Source organism: Glandiceps talaboti, chromosome 21, assembly GCF_964340395.1.
Source record: "Glandiceps talaboti chromosome 21, keGlaTala1.1, whole genome shotgun sequence".
NCBI classification, from domain to species: Eukaryota; Metazoa; Hemichordata; class Enteropneusta; family Spengelidae; genus Glandiceps; species Glandiceps talaboti.
This window is the reverse complement of record NC_135569.1, coordinates 12,727,806-12,752,763: the sequence shown is the minus strand read 5'-3', so window position 1 is coordinate 12,752,763 and position 24,958 is coordinate 12,727,806. Positions and strand designations below refer to the sequence as shown.

The 24,958-nt window shown below is 34.8% G+C and overlaps 1 protein-coding gene across 1 annotated transcript; it reads right to left on the bottom strand.

Annotated features, from left to right (window-relative positions):
- Positions 1-2,079: 2,079 nt before the first annotated feature.
- LOC144451870 (uncharacterized) lies at positions 2,080-24,160 on the bottom strand. The gene is made up of 6 exons (XM_078142785.1): positions 23,953-24,160; positions 6,682-6,720; positions 4,743-4,926; positions 3,647-3,872; positions 3,033-3,131; positions 2,080-2,180 (listed from the first exon to the last, which is right to left on the bottom strand). Exons 1-6 carry the CDS (start codon positions 24,041-24,043, stop codon positions 2,154-2,156), a joined length of 666 nt encoding a protein of 221 aa, XP_077998911.1. The 5' UTR covers positions 24,044-24,160; the 3' UTR covers positions 2,080-2,153.
- Positions 24,161-24,958: the final 798 nt, after the last annotated feature.

Below are 24,958 nucleotides of genomic sequence, written 5' to 3'. Positions count from 1 at the left end.
TATGGCTGTGTCAATATTGGGAAAGGCTTGTGAAGTGAACAGGTAGAAGAATTGGTTTACAGTTAATATAAATTGTGTTATAAGTATATCGCTAAAAAGAATTTTGTTTTTACTGTGTAGATCTATAATCCAAGCACTGTCTAGAAACTATACTTGGTGGCTTGAGTTTCTACGATCTCTCTCTCCACATCTAGTCAAATGGACATAATCTACTGAAAATCTAGCTATTAAATCTCCTGCTGGGGAAAGGGTGAATAGTGCATGTCAGTAGTAATCCATCACACACTGACAGGTGGTTGTCATTGGTTACTTCATTCGGAGTGTTTGACTATTAGGGGAACACCAGCTCCAATCAGAAAGTAAGTCGCGTGAGAATGTGATACCGTCATTATGTTTTTATCAACCCTCCAATAGCACTAGACAACCACTGTCGTTGGTAAGCACAGAAAGTTGTGCTAGAGAAAGCCATTTGACTATACGGTGGAGAGAGACATCTTTGAAAATCAAAAAAATCAAGCCCAACATATAGTTTATAGACAATATAATGTAACTTTTACATTTTTTAGTTATTTATAGTAAACCTTTCCTTAGATGATTCTACAGAATCATTTGGCGTGAGAAAAAATAATCTTAAAACAAAGAGTTGAGCAGAGAGAGTGTCAGACAAAATCTACAATTAATTTTCTATAAAAACTCTTATAGAATCAAACTTTAGTATTCATTGCAACTTTGAATAAACATATTTTTTAAAACCATGATCGTGAAACATTTAAAAAAAAAAAAGAAAGTTATAAAATTACATGTGTTTGAGAAAATTTACATATTAGACTGATTAAAATTCAAGATTTTGATTTAAAAAGTGCGACTATTGGCTTGGGATTAAAAAATCCTCAGTAAAAATTGATTGATTTGAAAGTGACTAAGAGGAGAATAGAAGACACAATTGTGGAAATAATTACATAACTCTACAACATTCCAAAAAATTGTTTTGACGTAGAGATTTGACACGTTTAACAGACACGACGACATGACATTCGTTGACTCTATACAGGAGAAATGAAGTTGTTGTGGTGTTCATTGTTTATAACACACAGATAGACACATTGCAACTCTAGACTAACAGGAACAGAGACACAATAAACACATCAGGATCATTTACCCAATCACACTGAAATGACAACTATTCTTTTACAGTGCAGTAGAAACACGCTTCTGCTAAAAACCTTACACTTGGAGCATAGACCCAACACGAAATTCATGTGGGGTCTATGTTTGGACTCAACATGATAACATTTCTACATCTACATCTCAACTGTGCACTGCACCTCCATAATTCTTCATATATTGTACACTTGAAGTTGTGTGTGTGTGTGTGTGTGTGTGTGTGTGTGTGTGTCTGTGTGTCTGTGTGTGTAAAATATCATATCTCACAAGTAAAACACCAATGCATCATTCTTTCTCCTGTAATTTGTTACTCCACTGATTCCTGATAGAAAGCCATTATGCAATACATGACTGTACACTAAACATTATGGTTGGAACGTTTTTCTTTCATGACCCTCTGAAGAATCACTTTTAGCATTACAGTGATAAACACTTATGTGTGGAAACATTCCATCTATGTGGTATTAGTATTTCTTGGTGCAAAATGAAATTTAAATTTATGAACATACACTGTTGGCATATTTGACTAAAAAACAAACTTGGCAGCATGGACACAAGGTGACATTATGAAATTCATGTTTGACAAATCAGTGATCCTTTTACATATACAATGTACATTTTAAGCCAATCAGTAAAACTCTTACAAAAATAGAATTCACTTGTAGCCAATCAGTGAACCTCTTCTACATCCATTGAGGCAAAGAATGAACCTTTTATAAATTCACTTTAGGCCAATCAGTGAATCGCTTATAAATTCACCTGAGCCAATCAGTGAAGCTGTCACAAATTCAGTGATAGCCAGTGAATCTAACTAACTGCATGTGACCAAAACATTGTTTCTTTCTGTTTAGCTTCCATAGCTGGACTTTGTTGTATGTTATGGATATGTTATACTGTATCAACCAAACACACCACTCTGCCTGTACACACTTGTGTGTCTTCATTTAGTCAGCAAGTATTAAATAATGATAAAATATAGAAAATCAGGATTATTGTGACGACATGGACTCCCACATCTGAAAATGAACAGAAAAAAGAATGTTTGATCAATAAATGTTGGTATATTGGATTAACATTATCAAACTAGTCATTTTCCTTAATATAACTGAATTCTCGATACCTGAAATAGAATATTACTGCCTGGGCGCATCATAAAAATAATGAATGTTTAATTTCTTGGTCGACACCATAACTTCCGCTTCATGTGCTTCACATGCATTACTAATATAGGTGCACAAGAGAAGAAGACAACCTTGTTCTATTTTGACATTCTAGCATGAGGTAAATTGCTATACACCCAAAATTCATTTCCAAGTTCTCACAAACTACTATTCAATCAGTGAAGCCAGAAGAATCAAAGCGGAGCATTCTTTTGTTCAAGACCACTTTTTTCTATAACTCGATCTCTTTGCCTAATATCTGGTTGGTTTTCACAGCTGCATGAGCTTCACGTAACTGGAACATTTTTTGACACTTTTTTTTTTTAAGTATAATAACGTAACACCTACACCAGCACCTTGAACAAGTACTGAATTCAAGATATTGAATCACCTGTAGGTAGACATATTTGTATAGCAGTACACACAGTATGATGCATACAGCAAATCAAATTGATTTTTGAGTCCGGACCCAAAAATCAGCACTCTAATGGAATCACAATTTCAACCTTTCACTAGTCCTCACAGATAAAATAGATCTCTAATAGGCACATATATATTAATTACTGGTATAGTTTTAATAATTTTTAGTGATTTTCAGTTTTGTTAGTTGTTTGATCGAAAAATCATGGTCAAGTTGCAGTTTGTGTAGGTTAAATTCTAATCCACCATAGACCTATAATTTCATCTGATTTCTAACCATATACCTACCTTTGCTTGTTTCAGTACTGCATTTCTTCCAGGTTTGGATGAACTGGATGAGCTTCTATCTCCTACATTGTTTTGTCTTGTTGAATCTGGACTTGAATCCTACGGGTTAAAGAACATCTACATATAAACAGAATTGTGTGAACAGGGAAACAGTCTGTAGATTGAGGGATAAAGTTTGCTTGTGTTGAGACATCATTCTGAGATCTAGCTGTGAGCAGAAGCATTAGTGACTACCATATTTGGTATTTGCACTTCCATATTTGGTATTCTATACCACCATATTTGGAATTCTATACCACCACATTAGGTATTCTGTATCGCCATATTTGGTATGCTGTACCATGTACCATATTAGGTATCCTGTATCACCATATTTGGTACTCTGTCCTTCCATATTTGGTATTCTGTACTCCTATATTTGGTATTCTTAATTGTAATATATTGAACATTTTCAACTACCATATTTGGTAATTATCCTTCCATATTTGGTATTTTGTGGTGCCATATTTGGTATTTCTAATGATACACTAAATTAAATATTCTCAATTACCATGTCCCAATACTTGGTATCTGATGGGGCATGTTATTGGAAACACACAATTTTTTTTCCTTACCTGGCAGTCATAAAATAAATCATCATTGTCATCTTCACCATGTAAATTTTCTCTACAAATAGCCACACCTTCTTCAGCGTCTTCTAGTTGGTCCGATAACTTGTCAAATTGTGTGTTTACTTGTTGTGCTTCTTCTTCTATTTGTTGGATTTCTAAATCAACGTCCTTCGTGTTATTGTCTATTTTTCTCCTCTCTGAGTCGTCTCGGCACATTAGTTTCTTTTCTCTGTAAAAAAACAATTATGACATACTGTAGTCTGTAAGGTATGCCATGACAGGGCGCCCTCACACATCGAGAGAGAGAGAAGGCCAATCATGGTAGAGCGACATGATGCATCTTACTTACAATCTAGACATACTGTAAATTTGGAAATTTTTGCTAAAGACTTATTTTCGCTTACTTTGCTAGCAAAAACAAGAAGTGACTAAATGCATTCTAGTACATGAACACGATCTACCAGTCTGGTCATTAGTAAAAATTAGTCTTTGAGAACTTGCCGAAGACCGTAAAATTGCAAAATTTTCTAGTGGCGAAACTATCTAGGTTTATAATAATTAATCAAATTTTGTTAATGTATCATAATTTTAATTTTAACTTACATGAACTAATTTTTTTCTTTGCAGTTATTTGTATATTTTTTTGGTCAAAATAATTATATTTTCAGAATTCAAAATAACTCTTACTGACTAGTCTATGCTCACAGGATAATGCATTTTGGTTAGAGATGAAAACTGCCAAGTTTTGAAAGAGCGCCCTCATGAGCTGAGAGAAAAATAACTTACTCATATTTTCCTGTGTTTATTATCTATTGTCAATGTTCATTTGATTGCTTTTTAAACTTGAGAAGGCAGCTTCCTGTGAGTGAAATGTTAGAATTAAAATCTTTTCATGGAAAGACACCATTCTTGAATACCTTTATAACAATTAAGTACTTTCCTCAAATGTGGGTGTCAATTTGAACAGAGTACACTTTCAACTGTAGACGTCAACATCACATCAAAATTACTTCATCTTTCAAACAGCGCCCCCATGAGGGCAAAACAACTAATACTTTTGTTTTTACTTCAAGCTCTGAGATCTGATAAGACAACTTACTTTAATTCTGACTTGTGAGCTCTGAGATCTGATAACATTTTATTTAGCTGTGACCTTTCATCTTGTAACCTTTCTCTCTGTGTCTGTAATTTATGGACGTGACTCAACCGACGTTGTATTTTAACTTTTTCCAGGAATGTATTATCCGAGGATGAGTCTAGAATAGTCCTTTCTACTGTTTTCCCTGTTGAGAAAAAAAAGAAATTTTTTTAGAATTTTTTTTGACATTGTAACTAGTGTGTACAGACAAGAACAAACATTAAGCAAATATAACTGTACATGGGTGCATAAATGTACATGACTTGAGTATTTTCACTCCACAAGCCCCTGTGGCTTAAAATACTCAGAGTATGGATTCAGTATCAGTTCCACAATGTAGGAACATTTAGAGTTGAATGTTCATTAATGTTAAATGTTCCACAAGCCCCTGTGGGTTAGAATATTCAGAGTTATGTATTCAATGTATGTTCCACAGTGTACGAACATTTAGAGTTGAATGTTCTATAGCTTCATTAATGTTAAATGTTCCACATGTCCCTGTGGTAAAGACAATGAGGGTTGAATTCCTACATGTCCTAAATGTTAAAAAGTTCCACAAGTGCCTGTGGGTAAGAACTATCAGGGTTAAATGTCCTGTATGTTGTACACGTTAAAAAGTTCCACAAGTGCCTGTGAACAGGAATACACCAAAAGTTGAATTTCCTGTATGTTCGACAATATAAATGTTCCACAAGCGTCTGTGGGTGGCAACACCCGGAGTTGTTGTTTTTTTGTATGTGTTCCGCAACATCAAGTGCACCACAAGTGTCTGTGGGTAGCAACATTTAGGGTTGAATGTCCTACACGCTCCACAATGTTAAATATTCTATGAGTGCCTGTGGGCAGGAACACCCAACATTAAATTTTCATTACATGTTCCACAAGTGCCTGTGGGTAGGAATGTCCAGAGTTGAATGTTCTACATGTATATGTAAATACAACCATGTTGACATGGAGCAGATCTAGAAATGATATCTGTAGAGTGTTCCTTTGATATGTGATTTCATTGAGGCGAAGTCACCCGCAATATATGAAGGCATAATACCCGTTACAACACACGAGGGCAGTAAACACATAGTTAACATTTTCAACACATACAAAGTGTTCATTGTGGAGAATCACATACACTCCGGCAGTGTTTTCAAACTGCCAACATAAAAGCATAACACTTGATATAACAGGAGAGCAGTAAACATGTAATTAACATTCTGAACACATTTTAGTTTTCCTACATTCCAGGGAACTGTTCAGACTGTCAACTTCTGTAGGGTGGCAGTTCATGCAGTTACAATTATAAAAAGATTCAAAATTTGCATGGCAAAGTGTTCAAACTGGGATCTGATATTTTTTATTACATAATATCATATAACATAACTTTGATAAAAAGAAATGCCAATTATTTGTCACTGAATACCCAGTTTAATTTTGACGCTGATATATATTGTTAATATTAAAGTTACTATATGGATGAGGATTGGGTATTTATTTTTGGATTTTTAATTTATAAAACAATTTTATCATGGCTTCCTACTTAAATTAACTGTGAAACAACACAGATAAAGTCTGTGTTTGTAACTTTATACATTGCAAAAGCTAAAGAAGTGTCTAAAAAGTTCCTTATTGTACATACAATAACAAACATTTTACACATTTGATAATGTTTTACAATTTATTGAGTTAATACAAACAAGGACTTGGTCTATGTTGTTTCACATTGATTTTTCAAGAAGCCACGACAAAATTGTTTTATAAATTAAAAATCCAAAATAAATACCAAATCCTCATCCATATGGCAACTTTAATGTAATTTTCTGGTAACAAAATATGACCATGCAATTTATATAGGGGATACAGTAACAATTAAGACATGCAGCATGCTTAATATCAAGTGATAATATACCTTCACTTAGGGAGTCTTCATTCTGCTTGCCCTTTGACCCTGTAATCATACAAATATGTTTTCAATTCACTTGTTCGACATTATATTGTTGTGTCCTATTCTTGTGTATATTGTGTTTCATACAAGAAGTGAATATTACCAGCTAGATTCTTTCACTCTCATAATGAATGTCACCTTTGTATAAGTCAATATATACCTAGTAGTTCAATCCATTTATCTGGGGCAAGGGAATGAATTTTTTTTTTCAATTAAAGCCTCAAATTAGATACAGAAGTGGGATCTGAATTTGCGAAATGCTGGTTAAAGTCAATCGCTACTGTTATTTCTTTTATAATGGTTAACGTCCTTGGGTAAGAGCTGAACCACAACTGTGTTCCAGTCAACCTAGCTGTATACATGGGGACCTGGTAGGATAGACATTATGTGAAGGATTTATCAAAATGCTAATACTGAAGCCGTAAATTAGTAATTGCTCTCCACAGGGAGTTGAGGAATTAAGATAGGGTGATTGTGCTTATATAGGTCTGTACCGGGGTTAATAAAATATACTGTACATAACAGTTCTATATAAATCGTGGTAGTCACTATGGAAGGCACTTGAAAAATGTGTACCATCATTATTACATACCAAAAGCATTCCACAAAATATTCCCCTATAAAATTCAAAGTATTTCTAATAGTATCATCAACATGGCCAAAATGAACTCACTGTAAATTTTATTAATTAATAACATTGATCTTTGGTAGCGTATAAATACCAGTCTTGTTAGTCAGTTATTTTCCTCTCCTCAACTTTAGTTACAAGCAAAACATTGCAGCAATAAATAAAATAGTTTCTCGTTTTGTTTAATTTTCAAAAACTCTCTTACTGTAACTTGACATTACTTGTTGCTATTTTTGTTAGTTTTTCTTCCATGAAAATGTCAAAAATATATCAAAACTCAATTTGAAAAAATTCAATCTTTCTAATTAGCTTCAATTACTTGACTACTTCATTGATGTTACTGTCACTGTGTACAATGGCAATGACATCCATGACTAGTGTACATAGTACAACAAAACAGTCTGAGCCAATAACTAATTTAGAATTACGTCTAGCCGTGATGACAGACTTTACTTTGCCTTTTTAGTGGTGTTTAATCAAAGTAAACTGTGTTATTCAACTTTGCCACTGAGTAGACAATGTTGTGACTACTATAGCTAAATCTACATCAATACATCAGGGCAAGTTCTGTAATGTATCAATATGTTGCAGTACTTCACCATTCATACTTCGATTGGAATCACTGTATGGTTGTAAAACTACAGTGAAAACCTACATATTTCCACTACTAGAATTTTTTTTACAGTTTTCAGCTAGTTCTCAAAGACAAATTTTTTACTAATTCCAGACTGTTACATTGTGTTTATATATATACAAGAAAGCATTTTAGTCACTACTTATTTTTGCGTTTTTGTTTTCTAGCAAAATAGGCAAAAATATGTCTTTAGCAAAGCAAAAAAGGTCCAGGTCCGAAGTATGTTCATCTATAATCCAGCTATGATACTTCAAATAAAACACAATTGAAACTAGAAGTGTTCATTGTATCGTACCCACAGAAATTGTAATCTTCACCTCAGAAAATGTTTTCAGCACTAACTCAAAACATACACATTTTAAAGAACTGTTTATATTATCAACACCTAGTGCACCCTTCTACATCGTGGATATCATAGTATAATGTACACACTGAAATCACAATCTGTACTATTGCCCTACTTCCAAATGGCATACGTGCTAATCAGTCTGTCAGTCGAGAGTACTTGAGGTTGTCATCAAGTACTAGTAAAGACCCAGCTAATCCAAACACAAGATCTGACTCAGCTTAACATCGTAACCAAGTACATACCAGTAAGATTGACCCAGCCAATCTTAACATCAGATCTAGTCTGACACAGGCTTAACATTGTCACAATTAAAGTATGTACCGGTAACATTGACCCAACCAACCCAAACACCATATCTGATTCGGCTTAACGTCTTCACCAAGTATGTATCGGTACCATAGACCCAACCAATCTGAACATCAGATCTGACTTGGCTTAACGTCATAACCAAGTACATATCGGTAACATTGACTCAACCAATCTAAACACCACATCTGACTTGGCTTAACATCATCACCAAGTATGTACTGGTAACATTGACCCAACCAATCTAAACACCACATCCGACTTGGCTAACGTCATAACCAAGTACATATCGGTAACACTGACCCAACCAATCTAAACACCACATCCGACTTGGCTTAACATCATCACCAAGTATATACCGGTATTAAACAACCCAACCAATCGAAAAACAAATCTCCGTTGACACGACATGACACTCTACTTCATCAAAACCCCGTCCTACACAATGTTGATATCTTTCAAACCCCCAAACAACAACATTTATCAAAGCAAGTGTCAAGATCTTTACCTTACATACAATCACAGTATTTATACGCACTGGACTGAAACCAAAGTAACAATACACCCACCAGCCGACTAACATATCCTTCATTCATTGACTACCACTATACAGAGCTATCCTACGTCAAATAATAGCATACAATAGTACAAGGAGGTCTGTGGTCAAGAGAGATATAGGCTTATCTCCTACTTCTGGGACAGCACCAAATCTGTCCTCGGTGACGTTAATATGGTCACTGATGACTAGGTCACCGTGACGATAGTGAATGGGGGGGGGGGGGGTCATTCATCATTTGAGATGCGTCATGGTATAAATATTTTACTATACGAGATACAAGCTGATGAATTCATATGTTGTTGTTTTTTTCGGGTGGGGTGAGGTGGGGGAGGGTGGGGTTGTAGGGGTAATTTTTGTAGTATATTGATATCAGTAAGCACTTTTCATCCATTGCTTACTATCACTGCTGCACTAAAATCTGATATTTAGGTATAATTACTGAAACCATTCAGTGATAACCTGTCAATTAAAATGTTGAGGAAATCCCTTCATTAATCTATCAACATACATTAAATTGTGCTATTACTGACAACGCCTAGAGACAATTTTTTTAATGACTTCGAAGGAATGCATCAACATAACAACATTAGTCTATACTGTTATCAAGATTTTACTTTTTGACAAAAAAATATTTAAATTCAGTTTGTGAACTTTTAATGCTATAATTACTAAAAAAAACGTTTACAAAATACAATCACGGTACTTGGGCGTCTTTCTACAAGTGATGTACAAGAGGTCAAGATTTGATTGCAAATACCTCGAGTGGCTGGAAACTGTGGCATTTCAATCATACCCTAGTTGTAGCATGCGAATTTGCTGCGTTTGCAGGAACAAGAATTGATGTCACCCCTCAATCATTGCAGCAGTCTTTTAATTCAGTTTACGTATCCATGGTGATATTAACCTGTACAATTCCAACTTTACACATACGCATTCCTTACAGATAGAGACATGTACTCAAGGAGGGATCAATCGCTAAAAATACTAACAACAATTTTTGTGAGGTAAAAAAATCTATCACGACCAAGTATATAATATATGTACTAGAGATTACTTGCACTGTCAATGCATACAAGTGGTACTTGTACTAGCAGTGCATACCTGCATGCAAATGATATGCAAATGAGGGTACACTGGTTTCTCGCATAGTATGATTTTTATGGAAATTTTCTTGTTTTGGATAACCATATGTAATAATAACAGAATCCCATGCCAAATGAGTGAAAGTATGGGCACTCAGAAGTATTTACACTAAGTCTTGCATTTGCAGTGGGTTTTTTTTTTTTGAAATGAAATGAAAGGCCAGGAGTGTAAAAATTAAAATACAATGAAGAAAATAAGATTCTCTCTAGATCTGTGCATTGGAAATATTTCAATCTTCAGAATATAACCTGAATTTCATTCCGATACTAGGCTATGGAAAGTCATGATTTTAGAAACACTATGGTTCAGATTTGTCTAACATTATCAGTGATTCTGTCAGGCTGTATGTATATTTACAACGAGGTTCACATTTTTTGTTTTGTATTGAGGTATACTTGTAAAACAGACTCTTTGAGTGTTGAAGTACGTCATGTATACCCAAGTACATGTATGCTCACAATATTGACTGGTATGATGTACATTGTAAGGTGATATGAGATGGCCTTTAGAATTCCTAGTTGACACTTGTCAAGTAAATACACATGGTTCATCTTACTTCTGCTTTTTGCAACAACAAAAAAGTCGTCCCTCGAAACACTGGCGACTTTAATAATTTTTTGGGACTATCTAATGTCAATACTTTTGCCAGTTTAACATCTGCTGACTGTTAGTATAACATTCCAGTAAAGTTTTTTTATGATAGTTGCAATCAAAGTTTTGCTTTATTAATAGCCTTGTCCATATCTGAACTGGATCCAATCTGAACTAAACTGATCCAGATCACTTTAATCCGCATTTAATCCACTCTCCATCTACACTAAAAAATTGAAAGATGGATTCGATTTGAATTATATTAGCATACCTCTCCACACATGTACTAGCTTCGATTCGGATTACTTATTGTCAGACTAATTCACTCAAGTCCACACCAGGTCTAACTGATCACAATCTTATACGAATTACTTTGATCCGGATTGAAAACCACCACTCAGAGAAGGCTACGATCCTGATCAGTTAATTTGAATTAGATACGAGTAAATCAAATTGGATCCAGATTAGATTTTGTAGTATGGACAGGCTTAATGATACTATTGTTGCTAATGAATAGACATTGGTTTTAGTCATACTCTCAGTAGGGTGGTATTTGATTTTCTGATAACTAGTGTTTCTCAAGTGACCACACACTCTCTCTTGATTAAACCTTGTGGTTATATCCGCACACCAGAGGCACTGCTAACACCCATTTGTGTAAACTATCATATCAAACAAACAATAGTTTTAGTTTGTGTCTGTCTGAATGAGCCGAAACCTCAGCTGCCGCTGTAGTAGGTTGCAATTTTACTTAACGAGCTGCATCAGAAGAAACTTAGCTAGAATCTGCTGTATTTCGCTGACATTATAAAACCTCATTAAGAAATCACTGCAGGGCATAAACACACCTCAATGCTACAGAATGAGAAGTGTAATATGAATACAGGAAATAAGCTGAAAGGGAAATTTGAACTTATCTGTCGTTATCCCTGATTATCGTTATTTGGATCTATAATTAATTCAGAAACTCAAGGACGAGGGGAGGAGGGGAGGGGGCATGATGACAAAGGTACTGGGCAGTCCCAAGGATGTAACACTACCATGACTTCCACTGAACAATAACCCAGAAGGCCAACTCGTAACTTTGAAAAGAGGAGTCTCCGTATGAAAAGGATTCGACTTTCAAAGGCTGACAAGAACAATACAACATGTGTGTGTCTATAGGTAGGACAATTTACAAGCAAAGGAAAAGGGTTTTTTGATGGAGTGACAATACTCTGTACGAACAATACTGACGAAGTCCTGGAATACAAAGACTTTGTATGGATGGCTGCATTATTGTAGCAAGACGTTGTGTACCTACCAAACTTTTATTGCAAGGCTGTTTGTAGGATTATCTGTTGAAAGGTATACTAAATCTTTTATAGCCTGGCATTTTAGAGTCAATATATTATTGACTAGATTTTAATATACATTGTAATTAAAGGTGGAAGTGTGTCACAACATTGCATTCAGTAACTTAGTCCCTACAGACCAACTTATCATTTGGTATAGAATGGGTTCTAGTGATTATTGGGGTCAATCTGTATTGATAACAGATACACCATTATTTGTCATACGATACCTTACTTAGTTAGGAGAGTGTCACAACACTGTATTCAATACTAACTTATTCCCTACAGACCAACACATTGTTTGGTATGGAATAACCTGGTGATTACATGGGATATTATAATACATTGTAATTAATGTTTAAAGTGTGTCACAACACTGCATTCAATACTAACTTAGTCCCTGAACACACTTAGACCACTGAACACACTATTTGGTATGGAATGGTATATAGACATTATGGTACTGATAATTACTAGACACACCATTTCGCATATGATACTTTACTTGGTCATTCTAGTTGAAGTACTATACACAATTGTCAGAGAGTATTAAACCAATTAAATTTCACTTTTTGAAAGTGGTTAAAGTATCGGGAGACTCTCTCCATTAGATTTCACATACACGCTACCCTAAACTGGCAAGGTACCTGAAGACTATCTCAGTTAGATTTCACATACACGCTACCCTTAACTGGTAAGGTACCTGGAGACTATAAATTCTTTGTTAGATTCACCTACACACCACCCTTAACTGGTAAAGTTGGCCTCCAGTTAGATTTCACCTACACACTACTCTTTACTGGAAAAGTACCTGGAAACTATCTCAGTTAGATTTCACCTACACATTACACTTAACAAAACATTGCATATGTATAGGACAGAACTGAAACACTAGAAATACCAGAGTGATTGGGACAAAAGGTACACATGTTAAAGATTGAAATATAGCCTCCAACCAGGTAACTAGATCACCGATTACATTGTTACTTGCAGAAAGTTACAATTCAAACACTATCAATTAGTAGATGGGTAACTATTCAATTATTTTCAATGGATAGCCACTTTCTAGACAGTTTACTTGGTGCAAGCAGTATTTCACATGATAGATGACAATACGGGGAGGGTCTGCTGGAAAGAGGTGATTTTTCTGTGCTAATGAGGTATGGGAAAGGGTAATTTTCTGGACTGGAAGATTTTGGAAAAAGTTGCCAAACTGAACCAGTAGATTTTGCTTTAATTTTAGCTCAGAAGGTTTCTATATGTTAAAAATTATGCTTACAATTATTATACGTAAGATTTCATTCCTGAAAAACAATTTTATCATATTTTAGTTGTGTCACATTACATGGGATCTGTCTGCATGTATCATAGACCTGTCTTGTACCTATTTTGTGTGATGCAGTTGATATGAGAAAGGGTCTTATTTTGGGTATGTGGTATGACAACAGCTTTGGTTTGGAGGACTCAGCTCCCTTTTATCATTTCACTAAGTTCCTCTGTTTATTGGGTCAAAGCTAACTTTTGGAAATCCGTTGAGTTGAGTTTGTTGAGACCATCCAGTTTTCATTTGAGTTTTTACCGATAGTTCAAAGTACAGAACCAGGTTACGTTGACATCACGCTGGCTATTGCATAGTAACCAATACAAATTACTATTACTCATAACGCTGCATCCAAATTTGTTGTCCTCCAACTCTGATGATGCAGATTCACCCTATATCCTGCCACAGTCCCTGTATGTGATAGAAGGACTGTGATCCCGCATAATTCTGATACAGTTGGTGCCCTTGGACTTGAATACTTTGACCTACTTCACTAATACCTGCAGTGTACCTATTAACCTATATCTCATACACATACAGTTTCAACTATCCCTTCCTCCATCAGTTAAAATCAGTGCCTTGTTTCAACTATAATCCTTTCCTTTCCATAAATCAGTGCTTTGCAGTGTGCCTACTATTTTAACTATCCCTCCCCTTCTCCATAAATATCAGGGTTGACTTGATAGTTGGGGCAGAATGGTTGACCTGGTAATGGGGTCACTGAAGTTGAACAAACATCAAAGTACAGGAGATCAATGGCTTGGTTAACAATGTCAATTCCAAAGTGTGATTGATCTTGACATTTCAGACCAACATTTTGTGTGAGACATGATAAATTAGTATGGGCCATCACACAACACTGTAAAGATGTAAAACATATATATTCACATGGCATAGAATTCTCAGTTTCTATCAATACTTAAATTTCTAGGGAGGATGGCTCTATGATAATTGTATGCATGTACACTGAACAAACTTTTAGATTTCCAGTCCTCAATACATCTTCCCATTCACGCATCCCTCACGCTCCAATTGCTACTTGTAAGAGTTAAAGAGAGTCTAGCTGGTATAAACAGTCACAGGAAGCTCTGTTTCTTACAGAAATTTACATATGACAGATTCTTCCCAAATGAAGTGACATTAAGCAAATTAGCCAAGTTATACATGGTGGTCTAAATTTGGGATGGGCAAGTGTGAACATAAACTGTCTTGTGATACTACACATAGTGTTTATCTCCCCCCTCCCCCCCCCCCCCCCCCCCTCACATGGACTAGCCTGTATTCAAGCCTCGATCACTACCAACTACTAAGTGTCTTGGCCCACTACTGAACTTGAATTTAGGCAATCAGCAATACCCCCTCCCTCCTATATGTACATGAATGCCACGGATGACCAGTTATTCCATTAGTCTGAGGTTCAACTAATCACATACGGATCATTGGTTTCATTAACAATGTAAATTCCACACTACCATTGATCTTGACATACACTAACACATCACACTTTGTGAAAAAAAACCTGATTCAGAAACTTTCTCGAAGAAACAAACTCTTAATTTACAACCAATCTCTGCCATTCGTCAATAACTTTAAAATATTCAAACAGTTACTAAATGTTTCATTCTTTTTAATAAATACTACATTTGAAAATTAATTTAAAATAATTTATCACAATCTGTCATGTCCATTATCTGTTGACCTCTACAAACACAAGGGTTGACCTGATATCGAGGTCATTTCAAAGTTTAACAATTAGGGTGCTGGTCAAAGTATTTGTCAACACTGTGAATTCTAACATGTATGGCTGATCTTGACATTTGATATGAACAATTACTGCCAAAGTAAGAACATACAAATTTAGGGCAAAAAGTTAATTGTCTGTACGGAAGCCCACTGAAGTAGAAATCTTTGAAGCTGGAAATTCAAGCAACTTTATTTATTGTACATATTGAGATGAGTTTATTGATAAACTTTTTCTATTTGAGTTTCATTACTCAAGGTGAGTTTTATTTATTTTTTGAAAAAAAATTATTTAGAAATTGATTTTAAGTTATCCTCATCATTTCATTTGATTTAACTTGGTTTCCATAGCAACCCTGTCCTTACAAAAGATGCTGACAACAAAAATAAAACATGTACCATACAAAAGAAAATACAGATATTAATAATTTTCTGTAATAGTTCTACAGTAAACAATATGTTTGGTTAATATTAAACCTGTTCTTGTTCAATTTGTAGTTATTTGTGTATAAACAAATACCTTCCCACTAGTGAGCAGATTATTTTACACTTAATATGAACACTACATTAACAAACCAGTGTAGCACACAGTGGCATCTCTTTACTTGGGTGTTATCACTTGTATAATATACAAAGTTAAGAATTTAAGTGACAGATTTTATTGAAATATAAATGCTGAAGAGTTGACTTAGTTTAACCTTTGAAGGTATACTGGGTGTACAGTTTATAGCACTCAACAACCTTATGTACATTTTAAGAGAATACGACACCTTTAATGGGATAAAAGTTACCAAATCTCTACTCTTTATCAACTTTGAAAACAACCTATTTCAAATAAAACCAACTCTTAAAATTCATGGACTATGAATTGTCATTTGACATAAGACACACAGGGATGTCATCTACCTGTCACTCACTGACTGTGATTCACCATCATCCAGTATATACAGCCTGGAGTCAAGTACACAAGGGAAATAGTCTAGTCTAGTCTATTGTCAGAATGGATTCCACGCTATAACTCCTCAGGGCTGCATCGTCTGTACCCATCACAGCAGATTTGAAATCACATGTTGTATATTAAAAGACAAAACCATCCATGAATATAGTTTGATTGAACACTTGTACATTATATGTTGGATACCAGTAGGGTTGTCCTCTAGGGAAAATGTCCAAAACCCTATAGGGTCTCCGTATTTTGTAGGGTTGCTCTATAGGGTCATCATATTTTGTAGGGTAACTGTTGGGTCAACATATTGTGTTGGGTTGCCCTGTGGAGTCACCATATTTTGTAGGGTTGCCCTGTAGGGTCACTGTATTTTGTGAGGTTGCCCTATAACTTATAAAGTCATCATATTTTGTTGGGTTGCCCTATAGGAGCCTATAAACCTGTGCTTTTTGTGTCTCCTTTTTTTTGAATGAAAGATAAAAATCAATGAATATATAATGACAAGTGGGACTGTAGGGTTGGTGTGAGTGTTGTGAGGACTTCACAGGTGAAGGATTAATATACAGTGTGACTCGACATCAGGTCAAAGTTCAAACTTGAAGGTCTATCCATACATTGGGAACCAAAGAATTAAACATTTAAGACGTCTTGTGGTATTTCTTCCACTGGAGTACACACGAACAGTCCTTTAAAAAATACTATAGGTATAACAATTGACATTTTTGTGGCTGGGTACATCAACACTATTGAAAATTGAATGTTTTTCTTGGCTGATTCTGAGTTTAGACTTGTTGTTTGCTATCTGGGTCTCAGGAATAACATTGATGTTAGCGGTAATACAGGGTATAATTGGTTTTGTTGTGGAGTTGTGGTTGTAGTTATTGCACTATGGGGACTACATTGGTCATGTTAAACTTAATGACAATACTGGCTATGAATGCAATAAGAAGCTGGCAATAAGTATCTAAACGTTGGTAAATATTTTGACTGCATGGCCATGTCAGTTTCTAAATGTTGGTATATGTTGTGACTGGCTGTGTCAGTTTCTAAATGTTGGTAAATATTAAATCAAACTTGATCAAAAGTAATAACAATTATTAAAGGTAATTATCTGTAATTAACTAGAAAAAGGAATACTTCATGGTAGGAAGGACTCCACGGTAGGAATGACTCCATGGTAGGAAGGACTTCAGGGTAGGGAGGACTCCACGGTTGGAAGGACTACGTGGTAGGAAGGACTTCAGGGTAGAAAGGACTCCGTGGTAGGAAGGACTTCAGGGTAGAAAGGACTCCGTGGTAGGAAGGACTTCAGGGTAGAAAGGACTCCGTGGTAGGAAGGACTTCAGGGTAGAAAGGACTCCGTGGTAGGAAGGACTTCATGGTAGGAAGGACTCCGTGGTAGGAAGGACTCCGTGGTAGGAAGGACTCCACGGTAGGGAGGACTTCCTACCTCCAATTGTGTGTCTCAACACACTAGATGTTAATGACAAGTACTTGGCAATTATCATAGTAAATGGTAAAATTGATTAGTTAGACATGGAAATACTTTAGACACACTAACTTTCAACTATCCTTAGCTGGTACATGCATTATTAATTAGCTAGAAATGGACATACTATAGAAACATGGACTTGAGTCAATGCCACAATAATCATTGGCTGGTACAGAAATGGACGTACTTTAGAAACACTTACTTTTAAGTCAGTGTCACTAATTAGTACCTCATTTTATCACTGGCATTTATACAAACTAGATTAGATATTAATTAACATAATTATCTGTAATTAGGTAAAAAAAATGGAAATACTTTATAAACTTTTTAATTAGTACCACAATCCTTAGCTGGTACAGTCTATTGCATACCATAATATAATATTATTACCCGATATCACCTCTTCATTTATACTGGTCGTATCACTGTGGGTTCTGTTTTAGCAGAGTGACATAAGTTTTCAAACAAGTGTCACATTACAAAAACTATCAGCACAAGGTTTATGATAAATCATAATATGAGATTATTAACCCAATATTACTTCTGTTCATACGTACATGTGGTATCGCTGTGAGTGCCGTATTCAGATAGTAACACAGGACAAATGTCACATTGTAAATAGTCAACACACGTACGGTATATGATAAATTGTTATGTCGCTATGTGTCTGCATGCATGATTCTATATTCATTCAAATGAAGGCTAGAGGTGTTTCCGGTCTTCCCCCACCTGACATAATGACAAACTAAACAATAAGCACTTAAACCTCTCTCATTTAAACCTCCATGAATTGCCAATCAACATGTCAACGGACGGTAATTAGTTAGAATCAGAAATACTTGAGAGCAGTGTGTATGAATACATAATTATCATGTACATTAGTGTCTTTTTTACACTGAAGATTGTTACTTCCCTTTGGCATTATCCACAGATAAGATCACAAATAATTACCAATCAACATGATGGATGGTAATTAGTTAGAATCAGTAATACAAGACAGCCCTGTATGAATACATTATCCAGCATCATAATTATCACATGACATTACTTTCTCTTTTACATTGAAGATTGTTACTTCCCGTTTACGTTATCACCACAGATAAGATCACAAATAATTGACAATTAAGGTGATTGTTTTCACCACAAGGGTCTACATAACATTACAAACTGGATGTCCTTGTGCTATTCAAGACTCAGACAATGACAATACCTTTATCTATTGATGTTGTCAAAAGAGAGATTTACATCTGAAAAGAACAGTAAAAATACATGACTAACAAACATCCACTGAAGTAAAAACAGACTGGAATGATCACGAGGCGATCCACTCAGTTTGGGTTTAGCTACTTGTTTGGTGGTCTGTGGTTTGGGGGGAGTAAAACCATTCTTGTTTCTAGTTGAACTCAGGGACTATTTGCAGAGGTCCCGATTACTGACAAATTTGTCAACAATATGTTGAATGGTTTGGGGATGAATTACGTGAGATTGTGTAGCCCCACCCATGCAATCCTTAGAAATCATTTGAATTACCTCACAGTTTGAATATTCTTATCACAATCAGAGTACACAGACACAAAAACAAGGGTGCAATACAGTCATGAGATTTATATGGTGATACAAAAACAAGCGTACATACAGAGTTGAAGAAACTTAGAGTAAAATGAGTTCTTTCATTGCCCTCGTCAACAGTTCAGTTTTTCTCTCTCTCCCTTAGTAGAATGAATTCTTTCATTGCAGTTGAGGAATTTGATGTTTTTGTCTGTGGATAATTCTTTTCATTTCTGTGAGCAGTTTGACAATTTTCAGATGTTTCACTACTTTGAGCTGTTTCGCATTTTTCAACAAAATGTATAAAACTTCTTTCAATACAAGAATTTTGAGGTTTTTCGTTTCAGTAAAAAGAATTTTCTTTTCTTTACTCTGAAGCAGTTGATATTTTTTCCAGTAGAAATTCTTAACTTGTGGTTGGGAATTTCAAGTTTTTTCTTTTTTAATAAATACATTACTTTCATTGTTTTAAACATCTCACTTTTTTTTCAGCAGTTAGGACTTTGACGTTTTTTCAGTAAAGTGACTTTAATTCATTATAATTACGAATTAGACTTTTTTTTTCAGTAAAATGAATTTTTTTTCAGAGCATTACAAATTTTATCATTTTTCAAACTGTAAAATGACTTTTTATTCACAAACTTTCGGTTTTGATGTTTTCAGTACTTTGAGTCAGTAAAATGTGTTTCATTCATTGCTGTAAAAGCACTTCAATGTTTTCACTAATGGGCGGCTTTCATCCGAAAGGTCAACAAGTACTCAATAGAACTTCAATCCCTGTATATGGTTTTTAGAAAAGTCAACTTTACACTTACTAGAATCTGTCAATATCTCATGAAACCATACATTTCTAAGTAAAATATTTCGAAGGGACCAAGAAATTTCTAAGTGAAGGTGTAAATGGTAATAATACCGTATAGGCACTAGACTATGTGAATGGAGGTGTAAATGGTAACGACACTGTACAGGAACTAGACTGTGTGAATGGAGGTGTAAATGGTAACGATACCGTATAGGAACTAGACTATGTGAGTGGAGGTGTAAATGGTAACGATACTGTATAGGAACTAGACTATGTGAGTGGAGGTGTAAATGGTAACGATACTGTATAGGAACTAGACTATGTGAGTGGAGGTGTAAATGGTAACGATACTGTATAGGAACTAGACTATGTGAGTGGAGGTGTAAATGGTAACGATACTGTATAGAAACTAGACTAGATTTACCTATGTATGGTCATCCTTTAGAAAAGTAATGTTTATAAATTGCAGTGAAGATTTTATGGGTTCCTGTAATTGTCATAAAGTTGAAAAACTCTCTCTATAGACTAAGGTTACCATTGTCACATACAGGCAGCTAGTTAACTTTTTACGACCTTGCGGTTGAATTACCCATAGCTATTATTACATTGCAAGTAGGGACTTCAGAAATACAAAGAAAACTGACATGTTTCTAGAAGTGATTATTATAACATGTAAACCAGTCTATCAACAACATTTAGTTATGAATGTTTAACATGTCTAAGAAATATCAGTATATTTGCTATCATAAACAGGAATAATTTGAATTCAGAAAACTAACACTAAGAAAAAATCCTTGAAGTACATTGTTGCATGCGATACCATTAAATATTATTTTATCAGTAAATTTGATTTGATGGTAGTGTTTCAGTTTGTTTCAGCATTTGCCAACAGTTTTGACAAGAAACTTAAAAGTGTAGGTGTCACCACCAGAAACACATGTCGTCGTTGTGTCAGTGTAGTAAGGTCGTATCTGCAATGCAATTGTATACTAGGCAGATACGACCTTACTGCACTGATGCGACGTTGTACAGGGGAATTTGACATTTGTACCTACTCTCGCACTTGCAGCACAACAATTTTTTTGAGCTCATACCCTTGAAACAATTTTTAAAAATAATGAATGTTTTTTAGATTCAAGTTTATCAAAAGTTAAATTTATGTACAGTGTACTTAAACTAAATTACTTTACTGTTACGCACTGGTAGAAAGTTTAGCAATTATTCCTAGCAATTTAAACTTATTTAGTTACATCAAAGAATGACTGGTTTTGACATGAAGTTTATCAGATGTTAAATATGTACAGTGAACTTCAACTAAATTCCTTACGCACCATTGAAAAATTTAGCAATTATTCCTAGCAATTTATATAGTTACAGCATAATAATGAATGGTTTTTGACATCAAGTTGATCCAAAGTTAAGTATATACAGTGAACTTAAACTAAATTCCTTTCCGCACTGGTGAAAAGTATAACAATTATTTCCGGCAATTTACAAATTTATTTTACTAACATAACAACTAGTTATTGGCTTTAAGATTTATACAAATTCTTTAATGACAAAACGGCATTCCTTATTCTATTCAATGTCACCACTTGAACTGAGATACACTGACGAGACAGATCCACCTGTCAGGACCACAGAATGTTTTCCCAAGACCACTAAAATAACAATCCACTCATGAACACCTCACTAACACAGGGACAGCAAATCCAGTGGTTCGACCTGTGAGGACCACCGAATTTTCTCCCCAGACCACTGACATATTAATCCACTTCATGAACACCTCACTATTAAACTCAGGGACAGCAAATCCAGTGGTTCGACCTGTCAGGACCACAAAATTTACTCCCCAGACTACTAATATATTACACTTCATAAGCACCTCATTAACTATATACAAACACACATTCTACAAGGATCTTCTGATGGTTAGTATTTACTTTTATACTTATTTAGATTATAACAAACTTGTTACATAATAAATTGTCTTAAAAACATGACAACTATTGACTTGAATTTGTCTAATTATTCTCACGATATAATTCTCACGTCTCTATGAAATTTCACACATCGAAATTATCACAACAATTAAGAAGTCAAACATATGCTTTGTACAAGGAACATATATTTTGCGATCTATTAAATATTTAGTTTAATATCCTTTGATAAAACAACCAAACTATGGTATTATTCAAATCTACCTTTTTACAAACATATGGGTGCTATTTTTCCTGGGAAACAAACAGGTGTTAAATTATATAAGTTTTAGTTTTGATAAAAAAAAATACTCCAGTTGTGTTTGTCTGTTTGAATTGTTGACCTACTACAACTTCTACAAATTTATCAATTCAAACAGCTGTTAAAATATTAAGTTAAAATATTGAGTCATTTTTGATAAAAATGCTTCAGTTACGTTTAGCTTGTCGATCTAATTTCAGTTTGAAGAAATACATCAAGTTCAAATCTGGCAAAAAAATGTCCCCTTCATTAGATTCCTTATATCTGAACTATACAGTCTTTTTTAAGGGCTAAAAAACGAAGAGCGCATGTGAGATAGCACATACATTTGTTTAATTTGTTGCCACACTGCAACATTTACAGTTTAATCAAACCAAACAGGTGTTAAATTTTCATATTTTTTTTTGATAAAAATACTACAATTGTGTTTGTCTTCTTATTGTTGACACTGTAACATTTAGAATTTTACTATATCAAACATGTTATAATTATTTTTTTTTAAATTTAAAATTAGAAATACTACAGTTGTGCATGTCTGTATTTCATTTGTTGCTACATTGCAACATTTACTGTTACAATTTCATCAAATCAAACAGGTGTAAACTTATTTAATTCTTTTTTTTTGATAAAAATACTATGGTTGTGCTTGTCTGTCTAATTGTCGACACCCTACAACATTTTACAATTTTATCAAATTATTTCTAGCCTATCGACGACTAGCGTAGTAACGTATCCAGTGACATTTGCAGGCTAAAACCAGTTCAGTCAAATCCACAGTACTGGGCTATTATTTCACAAGTATATACAACATACACTTTATGATTTGTAACATGTGTGTTGTATTTTAGAATGGATACAATATTATCGATCATATTTAGCTTTAATCTCGGAGGTCAGTGCCTGCGACTAGTGTTGGTACTTCACTCAGTGACCCTATTACAGTACCCCATTAACTCAATCTGACACTGCGTACATTCAAACTAAGTGTTATACTAAGAAATTTGTATCTGGGTAGCCCAGTTACGGAGGAATGGCAGCGTTTGAAAATCACCGCACAGTGCAACGTACTCTGACATCACTTAGCACAACTTACTATAAGTGTGACATCACTTGTACAACTCAGTATACTAGAGATTTGTTGAGACTGAGTGATGTTTAGATAATGTCTACTTGATAATCAAAATCAGAGGTGTCAATTAGATTATCTGTAAATGTCAAGTTCATGAATTTTTATCACCATAGAGTCATCACAGACTGACACAGAGAGGTGTCAATGTAACTTATACACGAAACTGTTTTGTTAGGCTGTCATATTATATCAAGACTCAAGATATATAACTATTCTTCAAGCTGTTAAGAACAGTTATGTACGCTTTGTACACAAGTCTTTGTTGATTTAGTGGTCTCAGGGGTGTTTATCCAAAGATAATTCATTAACCAGTCATCAATTTAATGTTGATATCTGATCGCCCACCACCACACAAGGCAAGTATCATTTTTTTAAAAAGGGATCCATCCATCCATTCATTGAAGGGATCATCGCCTGACAGTAACATGCTGAATACGTATTAAGCATATCAATGAGTTGTATTCTCTCTTACCTACTGGATTCCCTGTACGACTTGAATCTGTGAGTTGGTCTGTCAGTTTCCGTATGAATTGTCCCCTGGCAGAGCTTGGAGCTTCCTGCATCTTCTGTCCACTGGCGGTTTTTAAATCCTGGAATTGATACAGCAAAGGAGAGTTTAAACTATCCAAGCGTCTGCAACTGCCTCACATTTGCACACTTGCATGGAAGTGATTGTTGTGTTATGCTAACCCCTACACCCAGTGTATAACAGTGAAAGAAAACATGTCAACCCAACAAGTCCCCCTAACTTACTCAAATTCCACAACCACCTGTAAAAAGAATAGCACCCCCAAGTTGTTGAGAATAAGTGATTTTTTTCTTCAATTGTAGGCACAGAGAAAGAGGTTGCACGGTTAGGTATGTGAGTGAGGTAGCCACAGACAACAGGTTATTTACCTTTAATTAGAAGGGTATTACTATTAAAGACAGTGTGATAAAAGAGAGTTAATGGAAATTAGAAATGCTATACAGGAAGACATGCATAATTGAAGTCCGAAGGAAATACATGTAATAGTTCTGTGAGGGAAAGTGTGGTTGCCTTACACATAAATTAATTATATCTTTTATTTTACTATAAATATGGTAATATGAAATGAAAACATGGTGAATTTTTTTTTATTTTTTTTATTTTTTTTTACAGAATTCAACATAATTTTGGTGTGGAGAATTAACGGTGCAGTTACCCAAACATGTAGTAGTTAATGATTTTATGGAGAAGTGTCTCAGTAGACACACTGATAGGGTCCTGTCAGTCTGGAAGTAGGTAAAATCTATCTAAATTTCCTTTAGAATTATAGTTTTATAATTATGGTTAGCATAAGGAAGGCTGAGTTAATTTGACTAGTTTCCCCCTACTACTGATACTTTCCTATTGTGGTCAATTTGAGAGGATCAGCAAAATTACCATATCTGCAAATTTCTGAATAAGTTAAGTAAATTGGCAACTTTGAGTTCAATAATTCTAGCATCAAACTTTT

What these genes read in the sequence shown, in the direction of transcription:
- LOC144451870 (XM_078142785.1), bottom strand. Translation starts at nt 24,043, where the DNA reads ATGCAGGAAGCTCCAAGCTCTGCCAGGGGACAATTCATACGGAAACTG. An exon ending in GCTCACAAGTCAGAATTAAA is followed by an intron (nt 3,873 to 4,742) that starts GTAAGTTGTCTT and finishes GTTTTTTTACAG; the next exon opens with AGAAAAGAAACTAATGTGCC. An exon ending in CAGTACTGAAACAAGCAAAG is followed by an intron (nt 2,181 to 3,032) that starts GTAGGTATATGG and finishes GTTCATTTTCAG; the next exon opens with ATGTGGGAGTCCATGTCGTC.